General features: G+C 59.6%; 2 protein-coding genes across 8 annotated transcripts in view; one reads left to right on the forward strand and one right to left on the reverse strand.

Moving 5' to 3' along the window:
- DIP2A (disco interacting protein 2 homolog A) overlaps positions 1–9862 on the forward strand; it is a 92296-nt gene extending 82434 nt beyond the window's left edge. For 5 of the 7 annotated variants that reach the window (XM_077879492.1, XM_077879498.1, XM_077879494.1 and 2 more), the window contains 10 exons: positions 155–285; positions 1243–1411; positions 1957–2127; positions 3011–3040; positions 3686–3747; positions 4212–4269; positions 5372–5446; positions 6534–6708; positions 7288–7411; positions 7896–9862. In XM_077879492.1, the coding sequence (XP_077735618.1) occupies positions 155–285; positions 1243–1411; positions 1957–2127; positions 3011–3040; positions 3686–3747; positions 4212–4269; positions 5372–5446; positions 6534–6708; positions 7288–7411; positions 7896–8148 (1248 nt within the window). In that variant the 3' untranslated portion in view covers positions 8149–9862. The remainder of the gene's footprint in view (positions 1–154; positions 286–1242; positions 1412–1956; positions 2128–3010; positions 3041–3685; positions 3748–4211; positions 4270–5371; positions 5447–6533; positions 6709–7287; positions 7412–7895) is intronic. The other 2 variants (XM_077879495.1, XM_077879496.1) reach the window with 1 other exon arrangement.
- Positions 9863–15542: 5680 nt separating this feature from the next.
- Positions 15543–19846, reverse strand: S100B (S100 calcium binding protein B). Its single transcript, XM_077879500.1, has 3 exons — positions 19686–19846; positions 18084–18222; positions 15543–16608 (listed from the first exon to the last, which is right to left on the reverse strand). Exons 1-3 carry the CDS (start codon positions 19721–19723, stop codon positions 16468–16470), a joined length of 318 nt encoding a protein of 105 aa, XP_077735626.1. The 5' UTR covers positions 19724–19846; the 3' UTR covers positions 15543–16467.
- Between the last annotated feature and the right edge of the window lie 915 nt (positions 19847–20761).

The raw sequence follows: 20761 nt of genomic DNA on the forward strand, positions 1-20761 counted from the left end.
TTTCGGGGTGCCCTTTCCTGTGCATTATTAGGTTGGTATGGGGATTTGAGCCAGCCATCCTTTGAGGAAGTAACTGACTGGCGACGTGGCCGATAGGTCCTGCTGTCGCCTTTCTTCCCTCTCATCACTGACACCTTCCCTTTTACTTCTTAAGATGTCGCACGCAGCCACAAGTGCCTTGTGCCGCTCCATAAAGCTGCAGTGTGAGCTGTACCCCTCGAGGCAGATCGCCATCTGCCTTGACCCCTACTGTGGCCTCGGCTTCGCCCTGTGGTGTCTGTGCAGGTGAGTGCTGCAAGTGGTACGCAGGTAGGGTGCAGGTCACCGCTGCAGCTGGTGAGTGTTCAGGTGACGAGCAGGTCAGTGCCGCAGGGGGCCAGCAGGTCAGTGCCACAGGGGGCCTGCAGGTCAGTGCTTAGGTGGCAAGCAGCTGAGTGCTGCAGGTAGCCGGTAGAACAGTGTTTGGGTGGCCCGCAGGTGAGTGCTGCAGGGGGCCTGCAAATGAGTGCTGCAGGGGGTGCACAGGTGAGTGCTCAGGTGGCAAGCAGGTGAGTGCACAGGTGGCCAGCAGGTGAGCGCTGCAGGTGGCATGCAGGTCAGTGCTCATGTGGTGCACAGTTGAGTGCCGCAGGGGGCGTGCAGGTGAGTGCTGCAGGGAGTGCGCAGGTCAGTGTTCAGGTGGCACGCAGGTGAGTGCCGCAGGGGGCCAGCAGGTCAGTGCTGTAGGTGATGAGCAGCTAAGTCCTGCAGGTGGCGAGCAGCTGAGTGCTCAGGTGGTGTGCAGGTGCCCCTGCTCTGTGCCCACCTGCAGCCAGGAATCGCCTGTGTCATTCTTTGGAACCTTCTGGTTCACTGCTGATGCCTCCGCAGTCTGAGATGCACATGTGATGGTTGGTTTAGGGTGAGAAGGATCAGAGCCTGAGTTTGAAACTGAAGGAAAATGCACTTTTCAGTGAGTGTAAACGGCTTCCGTTACTAGTAACGGAGGAGGTGACTTAATTCCATCCAATTTTAGGAGGTAGGGACCCATTTAGGACGTCGAAAGCCAGCGTGTCCGTGTCCAGCCAGCAGGCCCTGCCCCGGGGTCCTTCTGAAGGGCTTGGGGGAGAGACCACTGCCCATGTCATGTCACACTCCCCCCAACACAGAATTTTCTAGTGAAACTCCCACGTGATGCTGGAGAAGGAGGCGGTGGGTGGGGCACCCGGGGCTGCCCGGCACTGATCCTCCCTTGCCCCCCAGCGTCTACTCAGGACACCAGTCTGTCCTGGTCCCTCCGCTGGAGCTGGAGAGCAACGTGTCCCTGTGGCTGTCCGCGGTCAGCCAGTACAAGGCCCGGGTCACCTTCTGCTCCTACTCGGTGATGGAAATGTGCACCAGGGGCCTGGGAACGCAGACGGGTGTCCTCAGGGTGAGTGTGCGGCCCTGCACCTGCCCCGGGCCCAGCCCTGCCCCTGCTTCTGCCCCTGCACCTGCCCCAGCCCTGCCCCTGCTCCTGCCCCTGCATCTGCTCCTGCCCTGCATCTGCCCCAGCCCCTGCATCTGCCCCAGCCCTGGCCCCAGCCCTGCCCTGCTCCTGCTCCTGCTCCTGCTCCTGCCCCTGCCCCTGTCCCTGCCCCTGTTCCTGCCCCTGCTCCTGCTCCTGCCCCTGCCCCTGCTCCTGCTCCTGCATCTGCCCCAGCCCTGCCCTGCCCCTGCCCCTGCCCCTGCTCCTGCCCCTGCATCTGCCCCAGCCCTGCCCTGCCCTGCCCCTGCTCCTGCCCCTGCCCTGCCCCTGCTCCTGCCCTTGCTCCTGCCCCTGCCCTGCCCCTGCTCCTGCCCCTGCCCCTGCTCCTGCCCTGCCCCTGCCCTGCCCCTGCCCCTGCCCCTGCCCTGCCCCTGCCCCTGCCCCTGCCCCTGCTGGGGTCCAAGGCCACCTCAGAGGGCTCAGGGCCACCCCGCCCACCGCTCCCACAGATGAAGGGGGTGAACCTGTCCTGCGTGCGCACCTGCATGGTCGTGGCCGAGGAGCGGCCCAGGATCGCGCTCACGCAGTCCTTCTCCAAGCTGTTCAAGGACCTGGGCCTGCCGGCGCGCGCCGTGAGCACCACATTCGGGTGCAGGGTCAACGTGGCCATCTGCCTCCAGGTGAGGCCTGCTGCACCCCTCGGTGCCCTCCCTGTGTGCGCTGTCCTGCCTTCCGGTCCCCGGTCCCTGCTTGTCCTCTCAGCCTTTCATGTTCACCTCCGTGTGGCCGTGGGGTCTGTGAGCTTAGGGACTTCACTGTGAAAGCTACTGTGGTCGCCTAGAGGCGCAAAGGCTCAGCGGCAGTGACTCCTACCGCCCTGGAGACACCTCTGAGGTGGTTACAACACGTAGCTAACTTTTTAAAGCAAGATAAACTTCGGAAGACACCTGCAAATTTTAAATTGAAACGTTAATTAACAAGGTTTGTGTAGCCCCAAATATCACTTTTGAAACATTACGGTGTTTTGCTTATTAAAAGGAAACACAAAGTTTTAGGAATGGAAGTGCTGGGGTGAGACAGCGACTGGCTGTTCTCTGCATTTGGCAGCGGTATCTCCATCTCACTTCTTCCTAAAAATGCGCTGAATGCCTTCCTCACGGGCGTCCCGGGCCGCGCATCCCCGCGCAGGGCCATCTCGCAGGCGGGGACCCCCTGCCTCCTGGCAGCTCCCGGCGTCCTGTGTCCCGCGAGCCCCGGGCCCTCCTGGTGTGGGAGGTGTGTGAGCAGGTGTCGCTGTCGATGCCTCGTTAGCGGCCCCAGGGGAGGCTCTCCCCGCCCCCCACCCTCCGCCCCCCCTGCCCCCGTGAAGGTGTCCGACTGTCGGTCGGCCATGGGGCGCTGGTAGGGTCGCCTCGAGCTCCGTGGGCCGTTGTCGTTTGCGCTCTGAGATGCAGTGACGTGTTTTGCTTTCTCCCACGTGCGTCCCTCACGCGGCCTGTTGCTCTGTCGGTCTCCGCGCTGTCCTCCCCGTGCCCCGCTGCCGGCCCTCCTGGCCCCTGGCAGCCCAACAGGCTGGGGAAGCTGGCTGAGCAGGTACGACCTCGACCCCCGGTGCCGCCGTGCTCCCCGTGAGTTCGCGCAGCCTGGCCGTGAGCCCCGACGCGCCCGTGCCTCTCCTGCCGTCTGACCGGCTCGCGGCCGTGTAACGAACGTATCACAAAGCTCCTTTGAAACCAAATTTACGAGCAGCCCTGTTTTCAGCAGAAGTACCAGTCGTGGCCTTGCCTCCGGACACAGGGCAGCGTTTGGTCTCAAAGGAGACGCTTGTTTGGATTCCGGGGCAGACGTGGGTCGCGCTCTCTGGGACCCTGAGAGGGTGACGTTGCGCGGGGCCCGCTCAGTCCCACGTTCCTAGTGTACAAGTGGAACGCAGTGCTCTCGGCGGGCTCGGTGCTGAGCAGGGAGGTGCCGTGGGGGTGGATCCCGGGAGCGCCCCGCGGGGCCCGGTACCGTCCCCGGCCACGGAGCCAGCCTGCCCTGCCGGCGGCGTGATGCCCCCCAACCTTCGGTGGTGTCTGTACCATCATGCGGAGAGCGGGGAGCTGTTAGCACTGGCCTCTAGGACCTCGCGTTACCGGACACTGCTGCCGGCAGAGCGCTGCCTCCCGGGGTGACCCCTGGGGCCCGGGGAGCCATCCCGCGGCGGTGCCCGTGTAGACACAGACGCTATTCTTACAGGGCACGGCCGGCCCGGACCCCACCACCGTGTACGTGGACATGAGGGCGCTGCGCCACGACAGGTGAGGGCCCACCCCGACCTCCCAGCTCGCGGGGCCGCCGGCCTCCTGCTCCCTCCCGTGTGCCTGAGCCTGTCACTCCCACACCTGGGGGTGATGACAGTCACTGAACGCTGGACTCATGGCCTCCTACTGGATGGAAGCCAGTAAACCAACCGATGGCAAGCGTGTTTCACATGGTACCATTTCAGGACGGCCTTAGTGTTCCCTCAGTTAGTGCCCTGGGGCCAGGGCGCACCTGTGGGCGGGGCCCCTCCTGCCCCGAAGCTCCATCTGGGCTCTGGACCCTTGTAGGCCATGCTCAGCTGGAGGCTTCCCGGGGCGGGGCCGGCTGGACGGGAGGTGAGCCCCGTGCAGCCGGCAGTCATGGCGAGGCGGGATCCAGGCCTGAAGGCGTAGCCTCAGCCACAGGCTGGCCGTCGCAGTGACGGTCGGTTTCTGATTTCCTTTCCCTTGTTGGTTCTCAGGGTCCGTCTGGTAGAACGGGGATCTCCGCACAGCCTGCCGTTGACGGAGTCCGGAAAGGTAGAGGAGGCCGGTGCCCACACCCCGTCCTCTCGTGTTAGCCCCTGGCGGGTGCTGAGAATCAAAAACGTCCCATCCCATTGGACACAGGCCAACGGGGCTGCGCTGGGCTGCTGCACGGGGCACGTCTCCCCCTCGCTGTGAACACAAGGACATCTTTGAGCGCAACCCCGAGAGGGGCAGCCCCAGAGGAGCTCCCCCTGAGGCTTGAGCCGTCGGGGCCCCTGGGGCCGGGCCCAGGGCCTCCGGGGTGTGGAGCACAGGCGTCCTCAACCAGGGGAAGAAATCCCTGCGGGGCTTTATTGGCCGTGTCACAAGGTGTGGGGACGGCTGGGCAGCCGGGCGCAGGGCACGGTGGGGGCAGGGCAGGGCCTGCCCCTGCACAACCCCGGAGGCAAGAAATGGAGGTTGGCACAGCCCAGGCAGCCCGGAAGGGCCACCCTGACTCTGCTCTCACCCCCGTGGTCACGGCTGCCTCTCGGGAGGCAGGGAACTGCCCAGAGGGGGACAGGGCAGCGGGGCAGCAACAGGACAAGCCCATGTGCCTGCGTGGGGTGTGGGTGAGGAGGGCGGGCACTGTGGGGCACCAGAGTGTGGGCAGGGTCAGTCTCCTGAGGAGGAACAGCCACAGAGATGTGGGGGGCTTAGCTGGTGCAAAGGTCCTGGGGTGGGAGTGTGGGCGAGCCGCGCTGGGGCAGAGGCGGAAGGATGACCGTGGGCACCAGCCGGCATCCCCTCGGCCCCGCAGCCCTTCCTCCCACCACCAGGGTCCCCGCCGCCACCTGTGTCACATGTGGGGAGGCACCTGGGACGGGCTGTCGGGTGGCGGGCCTGCGCCAGGGCCCCTGGTGCCTGGGGGCACGGAGCTGGGCTGACGGCAGGTGCGTGCGCGGCCCCCACGCGGGTGGGCCCTACGGGGCAGACCCCGGGTGCGACAGGTGCTTCTCGACATCTGAGATCCGGCCTGTTCTTGGGAAATGAGAGAATCTTGCTAAGATTCACAATTAATTTTTATCTATTAAAAAGTCTCCTATTTCTGTGAAAATTGAGAATCTGATGTAGGTTGTGCTCCAGCCCCCGATCGCTCCCGTTCTCTTTCCAGATCCTCCCCGGGGTGAAGGTCATTATTGCGCACACTGAGACCAAAGGGCCCCTTGGGGACTCACACCTGGGCGAGGTAAGGGGGGCGCCACAGCCCCCGCAGCTGCCCTGTCTGCCCTTAGGGCCCTTCAGGGTGAGGGTACACGGGAGCGGGGAGCCGGCGGGGGGCCTCCGTGTCCTCAGGATGCAGGCTTCACGGGAGTTGCTGTGTCCACATGCCGTGCCATGCGTGTGAGCGGGTCTCGCGTGACGCAGGGTGTGTGGGGCTGTCCCTGGGCCGGGGGCTCCGTGGTGCAGACGTCACTCCGTGGGCGTTCCGGGGAGCCTGTGTCCTGGCCCTGGTGGGCACGGCAGTGCCTGGGGCTCGCGGGTACAGATGCTGCCTGTTTGTCCCCGCGTCCTGCTGGGAAGCTGCCCGGCCCCAGGGCTGGCCGTAGTCCGCGTGCCCCTCGCTGGCCAGCTCTTCGGGCATCGCCGCCTCCTTCAGGTGCTGTCGGGGATCGAGGGCCAGGCGCCCAGCATGGGGAGCGACTGGGGGTGTGTCCCTGTGGCCCAGGGCCCCCCGGGCGGCTGATGGCTGCGGGGGTGCGTGCAGACCTGGCGTGTCTGTGAGGCTCCTGCCCCCCACCCGCCCCTGTGGGGACACGCAGATGGGCAGCTCTCCCTTGGTGCCGGCCGGGGTCTGACATGAGGGCAGGGAACCCGTGAGCCCGTCCACACTGCGGAGCCCACGCGTCCACTGGGGCCGAGGGGAGGAAAGCTTCACATAAAGGAAGCACGAGTTGTTTGTTGGCTTTGTGTGCCTGCAATTTTCCCTTCATTCACAGAAAAGAGGTCCTGAAACCACTCCCTTGCCCCCTGCGTGGCTTGGTGCTCTTTTTTTTTTTATTTTTTATTTTTATTTTACTGATTTATTCATGAGAGACACAGAGAGAGGCAGAGACCCAGGCAGAGGGAGAGGCAGGCTCCATGCAGGGAGCCCATTGTGGGACTCAATCCCGGGACCCCGGGGTCACGCCCGGGGCCGAGGGCACATGCTCCAGCGCTGAGTCCCCCGGGGCCCCTGCTCAGCGTTTCCCTCAGCGCCTGGGGTAGTGGATGCCTCCGGGCTGGTGTGCTCCGCGTTGGGGACGCGCCCACGTTCTTGCCCTCGGCCCCACCAGATCTGGGTGAGCAGCCCCCACAACGCCACCGGGTACTACACGGTCTACGGGGAGGAGGCGCTCCACGCCGACCACTTTAGCGCCCGGCTGAGTTTCGGAGACACGCAGACCATCTGGGCAAGGACTGGGTACCTGGGTTTCCTTCGAAGGACGGAGCTCACCGATGCCAGTGGAGGTGAGGGTGCCGCCTGTGGGGTCTGGCCACACCCCAGGGAGGCCTGCGCCTGCCGTGCCTGCTGCGGCTCTCCGGGACCTGGCTGCCGCGCCCTTTGCCGTGAGCTTGTGTCGTTAGGTGTGTCGTGAGGTGAGGGATGTGCCCTGGTAGCAGCTTTCCTGCAAGTTGCCGTTTTGCAGCCGGGCCGTCCCTCGCTGGCCTTGGACCCTCTGCCTCTGCTGAGGGGCCAGGGTGCTGGCAACAAGGCCGCGAGGCCCTCCCCAGGCCTGACCCTGAAGGCTGCGGGGTCCCTTAGGCTGCAGCAGGTTGGCCAGGTCGTCAGAACCGGCTGTACCTCCAGATGTGGCTTTGCTTCCAGACATGATACAGATGTCAGGAGTGTATTCAGACATTGACGGGCGCCCCCTGAGGTGGGGCTGCTGCGGGGGGGCAGTCAAGTGGGCTGGAGGCCTGGACACACCTGAGGCCACCTGAGGGCGTGCTCCTCCATCACACAGAGCAGGACGCGGGGCTCGAAGGATGTGCGGGAGGTGCCCGCCCTTCATTGGGTGCCCTTCCGAGCGTGGGCTGTGTTCACAGAGCGACACGACGCACTGTACGTGGTCGGGTCCCTGGATGAGACGCTGGAGCTGAGGGGCATGCGATACCACCCCATCGACATCGAGACGTCCGTGGTCCGAGCGCACAGGAGCATCGCTGAGTGGTGAGAGCCCCGCCCCACCCCACGCCGCGTGCCTTGCTCTGGGCCCAGCTCTGGCCTGCGGGCACCTGCTGCCAGCCGCGGACCCCAGGTCCCTCGCAGGTTCACCTCCTAATCCATTTCAACCAAGAATCCAGCTCCCCAGACGTGGGGTCGCTCAGTTATCCCGAAGTGCTTCTGCTTTTACTGTGAGTTCCTTAACCTAAGCAGACATGGCCCCTGTGTCTTCACTTGCTTGGAAGCTGGAGTTGGGACAGGCACAGCTTTCAGCACCTCGGTTCTTGTTAAGGACTGTAGGGTACGGATCCCTAGAGGACGCGTTCCCCCAACCCCTAAATTGCTCATGATGTCACGCGGCAGTGTGAGGTCAGCAGACGTCCTGCAGGGCTTCTTACTGCTCCGTGTCCGGCGCCATTCCCGCCTATTTCCCCGTCTGCCCCAGAAGCCTGTGCCCGCCCCTGGGGTGACATCTGTCTCCTCCCCGCAGCGCTGTGTTCACCTGGACCAACCTGCTGGTGGTGGTGGTGGAGCTGGACGGGCTCGAGCAGGATGCGCTCGACCTGGTGGCCCTGGTGACAAACGTGGTGCTGGAGGAGCATCACCTGGTCGTGGGCGTGGTGGTGATCGTGGACCCCGGCGTGATCCCCATCAACTCACGGGGCGAGAAGCAGCGCATGCACCTGCGGGACGGCTTCCTGGCCGACCAGCTGGACCCCATCTACGTCGCCTACAACATGTGAGCGCCGCTCGCCTGCCCCACGCTCCTGAGCCGGGCAGGGAGCAGGCCTCCGGGGTGGGAGCACCGCCCTGTGTGCAGCTGCCGGGAGAGGACGCCCATCTTCCCGGAGCCGTGCCCCTCCTCCTCTACTTTTACAGATCCGTCTCAAGGTTCCCCAATTCTCATTTTAGAAACTGCTTCCTGGACAGAGGGAAGAAACTTTTTTTTAATTTGGAGGACGTTTACGAGAACAGGAACGTCAGGGTGCCTGAAGGGAGACTCAGGGCCCGGCGTGGGTGTGGCAAGGAACTGCAAGTGCTCTACTGTGTTGCGAGTTTGCACTTTTTTTAGGCCAAAAATATAGTTCTCGATTTTAAAAAGTCATTTATTTATTCCCAGTTCATATATAGAATTTATGCTAGAAAGCACGTGAGGCCCCTGGACCCCGTGCTTCGCTTCTGCTTCATAGGGAGGAGCCGAGCAACTTGGGGGCGGGTGCTGGCCCGGCCTCCCCGCCCTGGGTCCCGAGTCGCCAACTGTGCTCACAGGGCGCTTCCTTTGCTGGTTTCGTTTTGAAACACGTGTGCCCGAGTGTCCACACTTGTCACTGATACTTGAGAGGTGCCGTTGGGGGCTGTCAAGTTTGACGCTTGCTTTTGGGCAAATAAACCAGCAGTTAAGTCTTAAACCGCTGTCCTAGGTTTGTGACTTCATGCTGTTTAGTTAATGTGCTTGTTTTCCCAACACCACAGTCTGGGTTCCTCTAAATACATGGAATTACGTTGAGCTGTGATTTTTATTCCCATTCAACAGACTTGTGAGTACTGGTGACAGCACCTGAGGCCTTCAGGTCCTTAGTGCTGTTTGCTGAGCACCCTGCATGCAGTCGAGGGGCCGTGGAGAGAGCCTCGCCCCGCCCCCCTCCTGGCCTTCACAGTTTGACTTGTGTGCCTATAAAACTTGGCCAAACCGCATTCAGTTATTTTATTCAAACTTGATGAAACTGACTGATCTAATATTAGAGTAAACCTGAGTCAAAGAAGAGAATGTAAAATCCTTTAGCTACTTATACGAATTTGAAGTGAAGCTCAAATCTAAGAGATTATTTTTATATAGCTATTACAGAGTATGTTATAAAGTTGTGGGGTTTGGGGGACTGAGGGTGGGAAAGTTTATGAATTATGCATGCTTCCTAGGAACAACCAGGCGTTTCTGGAATTAGCCTGGAGCAGTGCCTAACAAAACTGTTACTAATTCTCTACCGCTCTAAGTTCGCCGCCACCTGGGACTGGCTCGCTGGGCCAGCTCTCACGTCCTGCTCTTCCGTGGCCGCGGGCAGTGCGTGCACATTAGTTCTGTTCGCCTGCAGTGTTGAGCTGCGTGTAATAGACGACATACTGGAGTTCTAATGGCCTCGTGTAATTATGTACATAATCTGTATAACTTATTGTTCCACATACAGAGGTTCTGGCAGTGGACTAACGGACGTTCCTTATAGTAGAATGGCCAGCGGGGAAACACTACCTAACCCTAATCCGAATGTCGTAGTTTTATAGCAAACAAATATTGTAAAAGTTTTGTATTGAAAGGTCAGTGGCAGCAAGACAGAGCGTCTTGTAAATTAAGATTTGAAGAAGAGCATTAAACTGTCCTAAAATTACTTTCTGGGAATTCTGTATATCACACTAAAATTTTTTTATATCATTATGTTAATAAAAGATATTGACTGTTTGTAATTCTGCATTTTGAAGTATGTGAAAATGTTTTTTAAATTACCCAAGATGGGATGTATTTTATTTTACATTCTTTTAATCTGAATATAAAAGCATTTATGTTTACAGCATAAAATCTGCAGAGCACACGAAAGAAGAAAATTAAGATCTCTTGTTACTCTACCCCTGAGTAATAGCAGCATTAGTATTTGATAAAAATCCTCTCGGGGATTAATTTTTTCTTTTTAAAAACTTTCACAAAATTAGAATCCTATGCTTTTATATCAGTTTTTGTACTTAATAAATTCCCGACTTTTAATCTTTTACACATATTCTTCTGCATGTTTTAACAGCTGTGCCACGTGGGCGCGTGGCACCAAGCCGCTGCCGGGTGCTGTGCGGTCGCGGTGCTGAGTACCTGCCACTGCCGGGTGCTGAGCACCCGCACATCTGCAATGACAGTCGCTGCCTCGGACACAGTTCGTGCGGGGACAGTGACCAGGTCAGAGTTCATCCCAGTTTGAAAGGCCTTGGTGGGGCGGCCTCCTGCCAGCAGCCCAGCAGCCCTGGCAATGGACACTTGCCCAAGATCAAAACAAGTCCTTGCCAGACTAATGGCCAAATAAGTGTCATGTCGTGGTAAGTATGTTTTTGTGTGTCATGTGTTTAAAATTTTTTTTTAATTTATTTTTATTTATTTATGATAGTCACAGAGAGAGAGAGAGAGAGAGAGGCAGAGACACAGGCAGAGGGAGAAGCAGGCTCCATGCACCGGGAGCCCGACGTGGGATTCGATCCCGGGTCTCCAGGATTGCGCCCTGGGCCAAAGGCAGGCGCCAAACCGCTGCGCCACCCAGGGATCCCGTGTGTCATGTGTTTATTTCCCATTTGATTCATTCCATTCGGATCTGGCAATTCTTACTGTCCTCAAAGGTGTTTTCGGTTGATTTGTAGGAGCCATTTTACATTCAGAATCGTAACATCCGCGTAGTCCACACTGCGTCTAGTAGGTCATTTGTATCTTGATTCTGTTTGTTTTGATTCAGGTTGGTTTCTAAATGTTCTTATTTTACGCAAACTGTGATTACCTGTGCTTAATTTTAGATTATGAAGGTAGCTGATGTGTTTCCAAGTGATCTACTGGGATGGTCAGCATAACCATGATCCCTTCCTCTACTCAGCCTCCTGTGGAATGGAGCCTCCATCCGGGGTGAGATGCCACTGAGGACGCAGGGGCCGATCCCCCTCCGCCAGCTCGTAAGATGCAGGGTCCACACCAGGAGCGGCAAGCTGAGGAGACCCGAGGTGCGTCCCGACTCCACAGATCACCGAGCTCTGCCGGTGGGTGTCACTCAGAGGTTGCCCATTGCTCGCAGAGCAGAACCCTCGCCCGTTGGGAGAAGCAGGCTCTAGAAACAGGTAACTCCTTGTCTCTTCCCAGAGGAGCTGACTGCGTTTGCCCAGGAGCATGCAGAAGTTCAATCACAGGGGGACTTTCAAAAACAGCAGGAGTTGTGAAAAGGCCCCTGGAAAGAGACTCAGAGATTCAGTGAAGGTACAGGCCAAATTGTAGGCCAGCAGATGTGCAGGAGAACCAGGGAGAGGGACTCTGAGGAAGAGCCCTCCTGGGGTTAGAACAAATCTCAAACACGGACCCCGGGGGCCGTTTCCTCAGTGAACTCCAGGTTAGGCTCCGGAGCTCTGCGTACCCCCACCCACCACCAGCTTTGTTGAGGACAGTAGAGCCATCGGCTGGCTTTGCTTGAGCTCAGCAGCTGGGTGTGGTCAGTGAAGGAGACTGGAGCCCTGCCCAGATCACTGGTGCCCGGGACAACTGTGGGCGTACGCACAGCTGCACCTCCCGAGGCACAGGGATGACACCAGAGGAGGGGGACAGATGTCACTGAAGTGAGTCAGCCAGCCGCTCCACGAGAGGACCACCGGCTGGGGAGGGGGGTGGGGGGTGGAGGAAGGGCCGAGGACCCAGAGTCCCTATGGGGTATGGTCTGGAGCGTCTAGATTCCTCCCCACAAAATTGTGAAGCGTGTAAAGAAACAGAGAAGCATGATCTATATGCCAGGAAAGGAAGTCAACAGACACTTCCTATCACATCAGCTAGGTGTTCGGTTTAACGAAGACTTGAAAGTAGCCATTTATAATACGTCCCAGAACTAAAGGAAGCTATAATTAAAGAAGTAAAGGGGGGTATGATGACAATGTCACATCAAAGAATATCAGTAGGTCAAAATAAAATATAAAATATGATGTATAATGTTTTTAAAAAGATCTTATTTATTCACGAGAGACACAGAGAGAAAGAGGCAGAGACACAGGCAGAGGGAGAAGCAGGCTCCCTGCGGGGAGCCCGATGGGGGACTCGATCCCGGGACCCTGGGGTCACGCCCTGGGCCAAAGGCAGGCGCTAAACCGCTGAGCTCCCAGGGGCCCTAATGTATGACGTTTAGATAACAGGTTTATACAGTCCACACATATCATTTATATAATGTATGTCATATAAAGTTACACAGATATATACACATATATATCCAAAATATACAATATATTGACATACATAAAAAATCAATTGGAAATTGCTGGAGTTGGTAAAGTACAAGAACTGAAGTGAAACACTCAGTGGAGGGGCTCACCAGAGTTTCTGGACCAGCAGAATTAGCAAACTTGAAGACAGATCGGTAAAGATTACGTGATCCTGAGAACAGGGAGGGAGGAGAGAAAGATGAACAGAGCCTCAGCAACGTGGGGCCCGGTAAGCGCACCAGACATGGGTAACGGGAATACCAGGAGAGGGGAGAGGGAAGAGCAGAAAAAAGTTTGAAGAATTAATGGCTGAATACAACCCCAAATATATGGAAAAGTACTAACCTATCCATTAGGGAGCTGAAGAGACTTCAGTTTGGTGAACGCAGAGATTCACAGGCAGATGCAGCTGATCTTGAACAGCATGTGTCTGACCTGCCACGGACTCACTTGTAAGTCAATTTTTTCTTGGTAAAAACCATACAATCCTGTAAATGTATTTTCTTTATGATTTTGCCAACATTTTCTTTTCTCTAGCTTTATTGTAAGAACACAGTAAGGCATCCGGTCAACACGCCCTGGGCCGAAGGTGGTGCTAAACCGCTGAGCCACCCGGGCTGCCCAATGTGTAATATTTTTGCCAATAACAGCACAGAAGAGAGTAAAGCTGTAGCCGGGCTACTTTGCAGATGGTAAAGTAGTAACCATAACCATGGGTGGTTGGGTTCATAGCATCCACAGGTGTAATATGCCCAACAGCCATTCTGTGAAAGGAAGGAAATGGGATAGGTCTGTAGGGGTCAGGTGTGTATGTCTCGCTGGAATTAAGCTCATAAAAATCTGAAGCTGATTCTGGGAAGTCGTGTGTATAGAAAGCCCTAGAGCAACCACCCAACAAACAGCTCAAAAAATATCACTCAAGAAATCCATGTGCTTCATTAGAAAATATTCACTTAGGGGTCCCTGGGTGGCTCAGCCAGTGAAGGTCAGACTCTTCATCTCAGCTCCGGCCTTGATCACAGGATGGTGACTTCAAGCCCTGAGTTGGGCTCCACACTGGGCACAAAACCAGTGAAGACACGGAAAATAAAATAAAATATTCACTTAATGCCAAAGGAAGTGATAAAGGAGGATTCACAGAGGCATAAAACATGAAATGTGAATGGGTGAGGGGCGCCTGGGTCGCCCAGTCAGTTGAGCGTCAGACGCTTGGCTTTAGCTCAGGTCATGATCTCAGGGTCGTGAGATGGAGCCTCCCCCTGCATGAGGCTCTGCCCTCGCGTGGAATCTGCTTGAAATTCTCTCTCCGTGTCCCCGCCCCTCCCCCTGCTTGTGCTCTCCCTCTTTCTCTGTCTCTCTCTCTGTCAAACAAAATCTTAAGAAAGAAAGAAATCTCCAATCAATAACCCAGTTTTCTACCTAAAGACACTGCAAAAAGAAGAGCAAACAGCCTAAAAAGCAGGAAAAAGAAAGAAAATAATAAAGGTACAAATTAATAAGCAAACAATAGAGAAAGTCAATGAAAAAACTGGTTTCTTCAAAACTGACAAAACTTTAGGTTGACCAAGATAAAAGACACAAATTACTAGAATCAGAATAAAAGAGGACCTTGCCACCAACCTTACAGAAAATAAGCAGTAATCTAAAGGAATACGTCAAACTAGACGAGCGCACAGATTCCTAGACACAAGTTACAAAACCTGACGCAAGAAGAAAAATCTGAACAGACCAATAACAAGTAAAGATAATGCGTAAGTAGTTAAAAAACTACCCACCGAGGTGGCTTCACCGCTGGAATCTAGCAAACATTTAAAGACAAATTAATGCTGGTTGTTCACAAAACTTTCCTAGAAATGGGAGAGGCCACTGTCCCCGGCTACCGTTACACAGGCTGGGAAACGAGGGATCCGTGTCTCTTACAAACATGGTCACAAAAACCCTCAAAAAAAGTAGCAAATAAAATCCATCAACACGCAAAACGATACAAAGGAATCCTAGACCATGACCCAGGGGATTTGTCCCGGGAATACAAAGTGTATTTAGTGAGAACACCCGATCAGTCGAATGAGAATCAAAACCACACGATCAGTGAAGTAGAAGAGCAGTTTACAAAATGCCAGACTCCCAGGATAAAGGGCAGCGACGGCCCCCGCTCGCCCCCTGCTTGGTGGTGAAAGACGACGCCTGCCCCTCGGATCAGGACGGTGGGTCCGGGGATCACACGCTGTGAGGCCCCCGGGAGAGGAGGTGGGGGCCTGTGGTGTAGACACCCTCCAGCAGCCTTCCCTGCGAGGAAGCTGCAGGCGGGGGCCCGGCTGCCAGGAGCCCAGGACAGGAAGGCCCATGGGGGCCTGGAGCGTTGGGATGCTGGGTACCCCCACCCCGTCCGCTCCGGACGCCCACCCTACAGGGAAGGCAGGCACGATTCTAGAAGGATCTAGGCCGACGGAGCTGTTCCCCTAACTTCTCAGAGGGGAAGGATCAGCTGAGTTCTTGAAGCAGCCTTGCCGTCGGCCCGGGCCTGGGAGGCCAGGCGGCCATGGAACGTGGTCCTGGCGGGTGTTTGTGTGCAGGGGGCACCTTCCCTGTGTGCACGCCTGGCCTCGTGGGGCAGGATTCGGGGCGTTTCTACTGTGAGGGCTCCTCCAGGGACCTGCTCCTTAGCAAGGGGCCCTGGCGGCGGAGGCCCTGGGGCGTCAGGCTCCAGCCCTGCAGGGCCCACCCGGGCTGCCACACACCCGCTGCACCCTGCTCGGCATCCCAGCTGCCCTGTCCCCCGTCCTCTGCGGCAGGAAGGCCTGCGGATCGCCCGGCAGGGACTGCGGTGTAGACACAGATCCAGGGGTGCAGGATGGGCCGTCCCTGCACATGGTCCCTGCGCGCTGGCTTCCGCCACCATTGTCTCCGAGTCCCCCCGCCCCCCCTGCCCCCCAGCGCTGCGTCCAGGGTGGGAGCCTCGGCCAGGGTGTGTCCCACCCGGTGCTGGCCTGCCCTCCGGCCCTCCTGCCCCCACCCCGCCGCATCTACTCCCTGCCGCCCCGGCACATCCCAGGGTCCCGGGCCCTGTGCACCCGCCTGGCTCTGGGGGGCCTCCTGTGCCTGCGCCTTACTGCTTCCCCCCCTTTGCAGCAGTTTCCCTCCAGCCTCCTGTTCAAGGCCACGGGGACCCGTTACAATGCTCTCTTTATTCGATGCAAATACAAGCGATCAATTGGCTTATGGGTTTCCAGGTCTGTGCACGTAAAGAAGCAGCAGGGAAAGGGGCAGAAAAGGTTAATCTGAACTTTCCCGGAAGTGACTTAATACTTGAACGTTTGGATTCGTGGGTACCCATGTGTGACGTCGAGCTTCCCACGTACTCGGGCTCCACCAACCGCTGCGGGGCAGACCCTGTCTCGGCACAAGCAAGTGAGGAACGACACCTGCGCTTCCCAGACAGGAGGGGAGGCCAGAGGGGCTGTTTGCAGAACACCTGTGTGCGGAGGGGCGTGGACGCCCTGCTGGGAGCCGCGCTCCTGCCTCGGCACCAACGTGTGACCCGGGGCACAGGAGCCCCGCTGAAGGTGGTTAGAATGCGGTGTCGGCCCTGACAGCCGGGAGACCCGCCCCCCCTGCCCCCGCCCAGTGCTGTAGCCCTGTTTGCTGAGCTCCCATGGCTCAGCGGGGACCCGGGGACAGAGCGTGCCCTGGCCGTCTGGCGGCAGGCGTGTCAGGCCACCTCCCGACCCTGGGTTTCCTTCGCACGGATGACAAACCCATTTTAGGAAAAGGCAGGCTTCTCACAGGATACGGGGCGAAGCTGCGTCTCTAACTTGGTACTTTGGACAAGGACCCACGTGCGTCCAGAGCCATCCTTTGGGTCCCGGCAGCTGCGTTGTTGGGGGGGGGGTGCGCGGCCCTGACCGCGGGCGGAGCACACACCCTCCTGAGGATCGTGACCGCGTCGCACGGACCGTCAGCGGAGGATGGGGGCCCCGAGGTCAGCCCCGGGAAAGGGGGTCGGCGTCTCCTCGACAAAGCACGTCAAGCTTCCTAATCAGCTACACGGCGCCAGGGGCTCGGCCCCGCTCCGCTTCCTGCGCGGCTGCGCCTCACTCGTGCTCGAAGAACTCGTGGCAGGCGGTGGTGACCATAGCCACGAAGGCCACGAACTCCTGGAAGTCGCACTCGCCGTCTCCGTCACTGTCCAGTGTCTCCATGACCTTGTCCACGACCTCCTGCTCCTTGATCTCCTACGAGAGAGGACAAATTGCGCCGCCGCTTACGATGAGCCGAGGCCCGCGGTGCGTCCCTGACCCTCGGCCACCGCAGCGACGTGTCCGCAGCAGAGAGAATGTTCACGGGGCGGCAGAGGGGCCGGGGCCCCAGCGTCTCCCCCACCGGACGCTCCCAGAAAGGCACCGTGGGACATGCGGGGTATGTGCCCCCGCCGCCTGCCGTCGCCGGGCTCACATCCAGGGGGCCGCGGAGGATGGCGTCATGGACAGAAGCACGGACTTCTGCTTCTCCCCGAGCTCCTCACTGCGTGTGGAAGTCCTTCCCGCAGGTTTCGGGGTTTTTTTGTTTTTGTTTTTGTTTTTGTTTTTTTTTATGATAGGCACACAGTGAGAGAGAGAGAGAGAGGCAGAGACACAGGCAGAGGGAGAAGCAGGCTCCATGCACCGGGAGCCCGACGTGGGATTCGATCCTGGGTCTCCAGGATCGCGCCCTGGGCCAAAGGCAGGCGCTAAACCGCTGCGCCACCCAGGGATCCCCAGGTTTCGGGTTTTGAAAGTGTTTTCTCTGCAATGACCCCCGGCCGCGCTCACCGTGAACTATTTTATAAACTGGTTCCCACGTGCTAAGCTTTTAAAGCTGTAATTTTAAATCAATGATTTGCTGATAAAATCAATAATTACTAATCATTTTAAAACCAATAATTAATATTTTTAAAAATCAATGATTAACAGTTATTGAAAATTACTTGTTGAGCTTCCAGTGTATGTTGGGCACTTGACAAACACTGTCTCCTTTCATCCCGAGAACAATCCTGTTCACAGAGGAACCAGGGGGTTTGGGTTGTTAGGTCAGGAGGTGGGAGGGATGGGCTGAGGGGCGTGCACCTCGACCCCTGCCTGAGAGGAGCGTCCCGGGTCCCCCAGGAGTCGCCCCCGCTCTGAAGCCTGCAGGTGCTTCCCCTGCCTTGGGGAGGCGGGTCCCAGCGAGGGCGAGTCCGTGTGGGGCTGTGGTGCTGCCTCGCTGTAGGGGGGGTCTGGGGGGACGGAGAGGGGCTGGGGGGCCTGGGAGGACAGGAGAATGGGGAGATGGGGACTGGGGGCACTGGGGGGATGAGGGCACTGGGGGGCCTGGGGATCGGGGGGCGGTTCCCGAGCGTGAGCAGGGCCAGACCCCAGCACTCCGGCAGCGTCTCCGGAACCAGGTCGTGGTCAGACCTTCGCGCACCGGCTCATGGCGTGGCCGTTTCCCGCGTGTGGGGTCCGACGGGTGACCTTCGGGGCGGCCAGGGCAGGCAGGTGCCCTGGGACTGCAGTTCATGGCCTCGAGGGCTCGGGCCTGGGGTGCGGGGGACACGCGGGGTCGCGGCCGGTCTCCCCAAGCCTGAGCGTGGAGCCAGTGGCCCCCTGAGGGCCCCAAGGCCGAGCTGGCGCCGCCCCACTGTGCTGGGCCCCCGGAGGCACCGCTCCCGCCCCCCGGCCCGGGGCCTCACCTCCAGGAAGTGGGCGAGCTCGCTGCCGATGAGCTCCTTGACGTCGGCCTTCCTCAGCCTGCGCCCACCGCCCGCCCGCGCCGAGTACTGCTGGAACACGTCGAGCAGGGCCAGCGCCGCCTTCTCCAGCTGCGACATCCTGGCGCCGGAGACAAGTGGCTCAGCGCTCCTCGCTCCTCGGGGCCGCCCTCCACCCCCTGGCCCCCTGGCCCACCACCCCTCCGTGGGCTCCGAGGCCAAGGCCCCAAGTGAGGTGTGTGGAGCAGGCCGAGGGGGGGCACCCGCCACGTCGGGGGCGGGGTACAGGGCACCCCAAGCTGAGCCGCGGCCCTGGCCCCGCCGTCACCCCCACATGAAGGAACGGCCCTCCTTCCAAAGACCCTGAGGAACTTGCAGCCCTTGAAGGAACGTGTGACTCCAGCTCCGCAAGCAAAGGGCCTCCGAGGCTGCGCTTCCCTCGCTCGGGGACCATGGCCACGGCAAAGCCTCGCCCTGAACTGGAAACTTGGGGCACAAAGGCCACATGCGCCGCCTCGGGAGCACGGGGAGGTCATGGAGGAGCCCCCGGGGGGTCGGGACCCGGAGAGCCCTCGGGGGCTGTGGATCGTCCCGACTGTCCCCCCTCGGCGGTGACGGGCAATCGCTACCTTTGCTCCGTCAGAGCTGAAAACCATACAAAACCACATCTGATTTTTGAAAAATCGTTCCCGTGTCGCAGAATCTAAGAAATAAGTTGGAGAAGAGATGTAAAACTCTATCTGATTTCTCAAAGGACAAAGCACCGAGGGCCCTCGCCCGCACCCAGGTAACCCGTGGCCCCTGGTCCCGGTCCCCAGCGGTCGGAGTGGCCTCGCGCCGGTTCAGCAGCTGAGGTGGGCTAGAATCCTTGACGCTTCGCCCTTCTCACCTCCTTGCACCCCGGCTTTCAGTGAGTGGTTTTGGTTTTTGCAAACAGAACAAAAAACCCGAGAAGCTTTTGCATCATTCTGATTCTGTTCTCGTGGAGCCTGACTAGTGGGGTTTTTTAAAAGGAAACGGATAAGACCTACATTCCACATGCCTGGAAGCTCCGTGTAGGGGGCGTTCTTCATAAGCACACGGAAATTAATTTAAAAATGTTCCCTTTCACACTCTGCCCTGGGTTATAGCCTTTTAACAGAACTGGAGCTCAAGCCCGGCGTTCCTGCATGGCCTCACGTGGGAAGCCAGGGGCCTGTGCGCTTCCACCCCGGCCGCAGGGACGCGTCCCACCCGACGTGGGAAGGGACCGGCCCCCCAGGAGACCCAACACCGAGGACAGTCCGCCCGCCAGACCCACGCTCCGACCCGCTGGAACCTCCTGGTGTAGACCCGCGGGCCGCTGCGGGAGGACGCCCGGCAGGTGCGTGTGGTCGGGACGCGCTCGCCCTCGAGATCGGCGGCCCGGGGTTCGAGCTCTGCCCCTGGAGGCTCACGACGCAGTGCTGGCTGTCCCCACGGAGCCCGGCCCAGGTCCCTGGCTCAGGGAGAACCGAGGGCTACGCCTGGGGGTCCCCACACTGAGGGGCTGCTGGCCACCCAAAGGGCAGTCCTGCCCGTGCTCCCTGCCCCCCACGTCCTCACGTCAGCGGCTCCACAGCTGCCGTCGTCCCTGCGTCCATCTGTTCAGCTGCGGCGTCCAGAGTGGCCGGCGGTGGGGGCGCCGTCTTATCCCGTCTGGGCGCTGGGGCGCGGCCGCTGTGGGCCCGGGCAGCCAATGGGGGTGAGGGGGCAGCAGGGGGGCGGTGGGGGGGCCGGGCCTGCACACAGGCAGCATTGAGCCGCGGCCGCCCGCGGACTGGCAGGGGAGCCAGGCCTGCGTTCGGGCCAAGGGGGAGAAAGGCCTGCGGGGCAGGAAGTAGGGAGTCAGCTTTTTGTGCTGTTTTTTTAATTATACATGAATATTGATGTTCCTCTAAGGCTGGGGGTGGGGGCGGGGGGATGCCCGGGGGGGGGGTGCCCAGCGACGGTTCCAGCAAATAAATGTGCAGCCAAGACCGCAGAGCTTCCAAGAACAGGCTGCTCAGGAGGACGGAGGCTGCTGCCCAGCTGGGCGGACCCCTGGGGCTCTGCCGGCCGCCTGCCACCCCCCCCCCGGCCCCCGCAGGCCACCCCCCGCCCCCTGCAGCCCCCCACTCCCGCCCCGTCCTCCCCTTAGTGCCCTGAGCTCACCCTCCGCTCCAGGGTCCCTGCTCCACGGAGCCTCCACCTGCAGCACAGAAAGATCCTCACCCGACGTGGTCAGACTTGCCAGGTGCCCCCCACTCCCGGGCCCACGGGGTGAGGTCCCAGGGGGCAGATGGGGCCCTGGGCGTGTGTCCAGCCTGGTCGCGGACACCGGGGTCGCCCCTCGACGGCCTCGGGCGGCCAGGCCCACGCTGCACCCCACGCCTCCTCCCTCCTCTGCGGTGCCGTCCCTGAGCTGTTTGCAGCAGGCGCCCTGAGACCCCAGGCGGCCCAGCTACCCCGCGGTCAGCACGCAGGACACTGGGCCACGGGACGCCTGCCCAGCTGGCCCGGACGCCCGCCCCACGAGGTGGGACCTGGGCCTGTGCCCCCCGCTGCTCCCCCTGCCCCGCTGCAGCCTCGGAGCCCAGGGCCCGCCACGCGGGCTCAGAGGACGGGAGCGGCCGCTTCGTCCAGAGCCATGGGCAGGTCCC

The sequence above is a fragment of the Canis aureus genome, chromosome 30 (assembly GCF_053574225.1).
Source record: "Canis aureus isolate CA01 chromosome 30, VMU_Caureus_v.1.0, whole genome shotgun sequence".
NCBI lineage: Eukaryota > Metazoa > Chordata > Mammalia > Carnivora > Canidae > Canis > Canis aureus.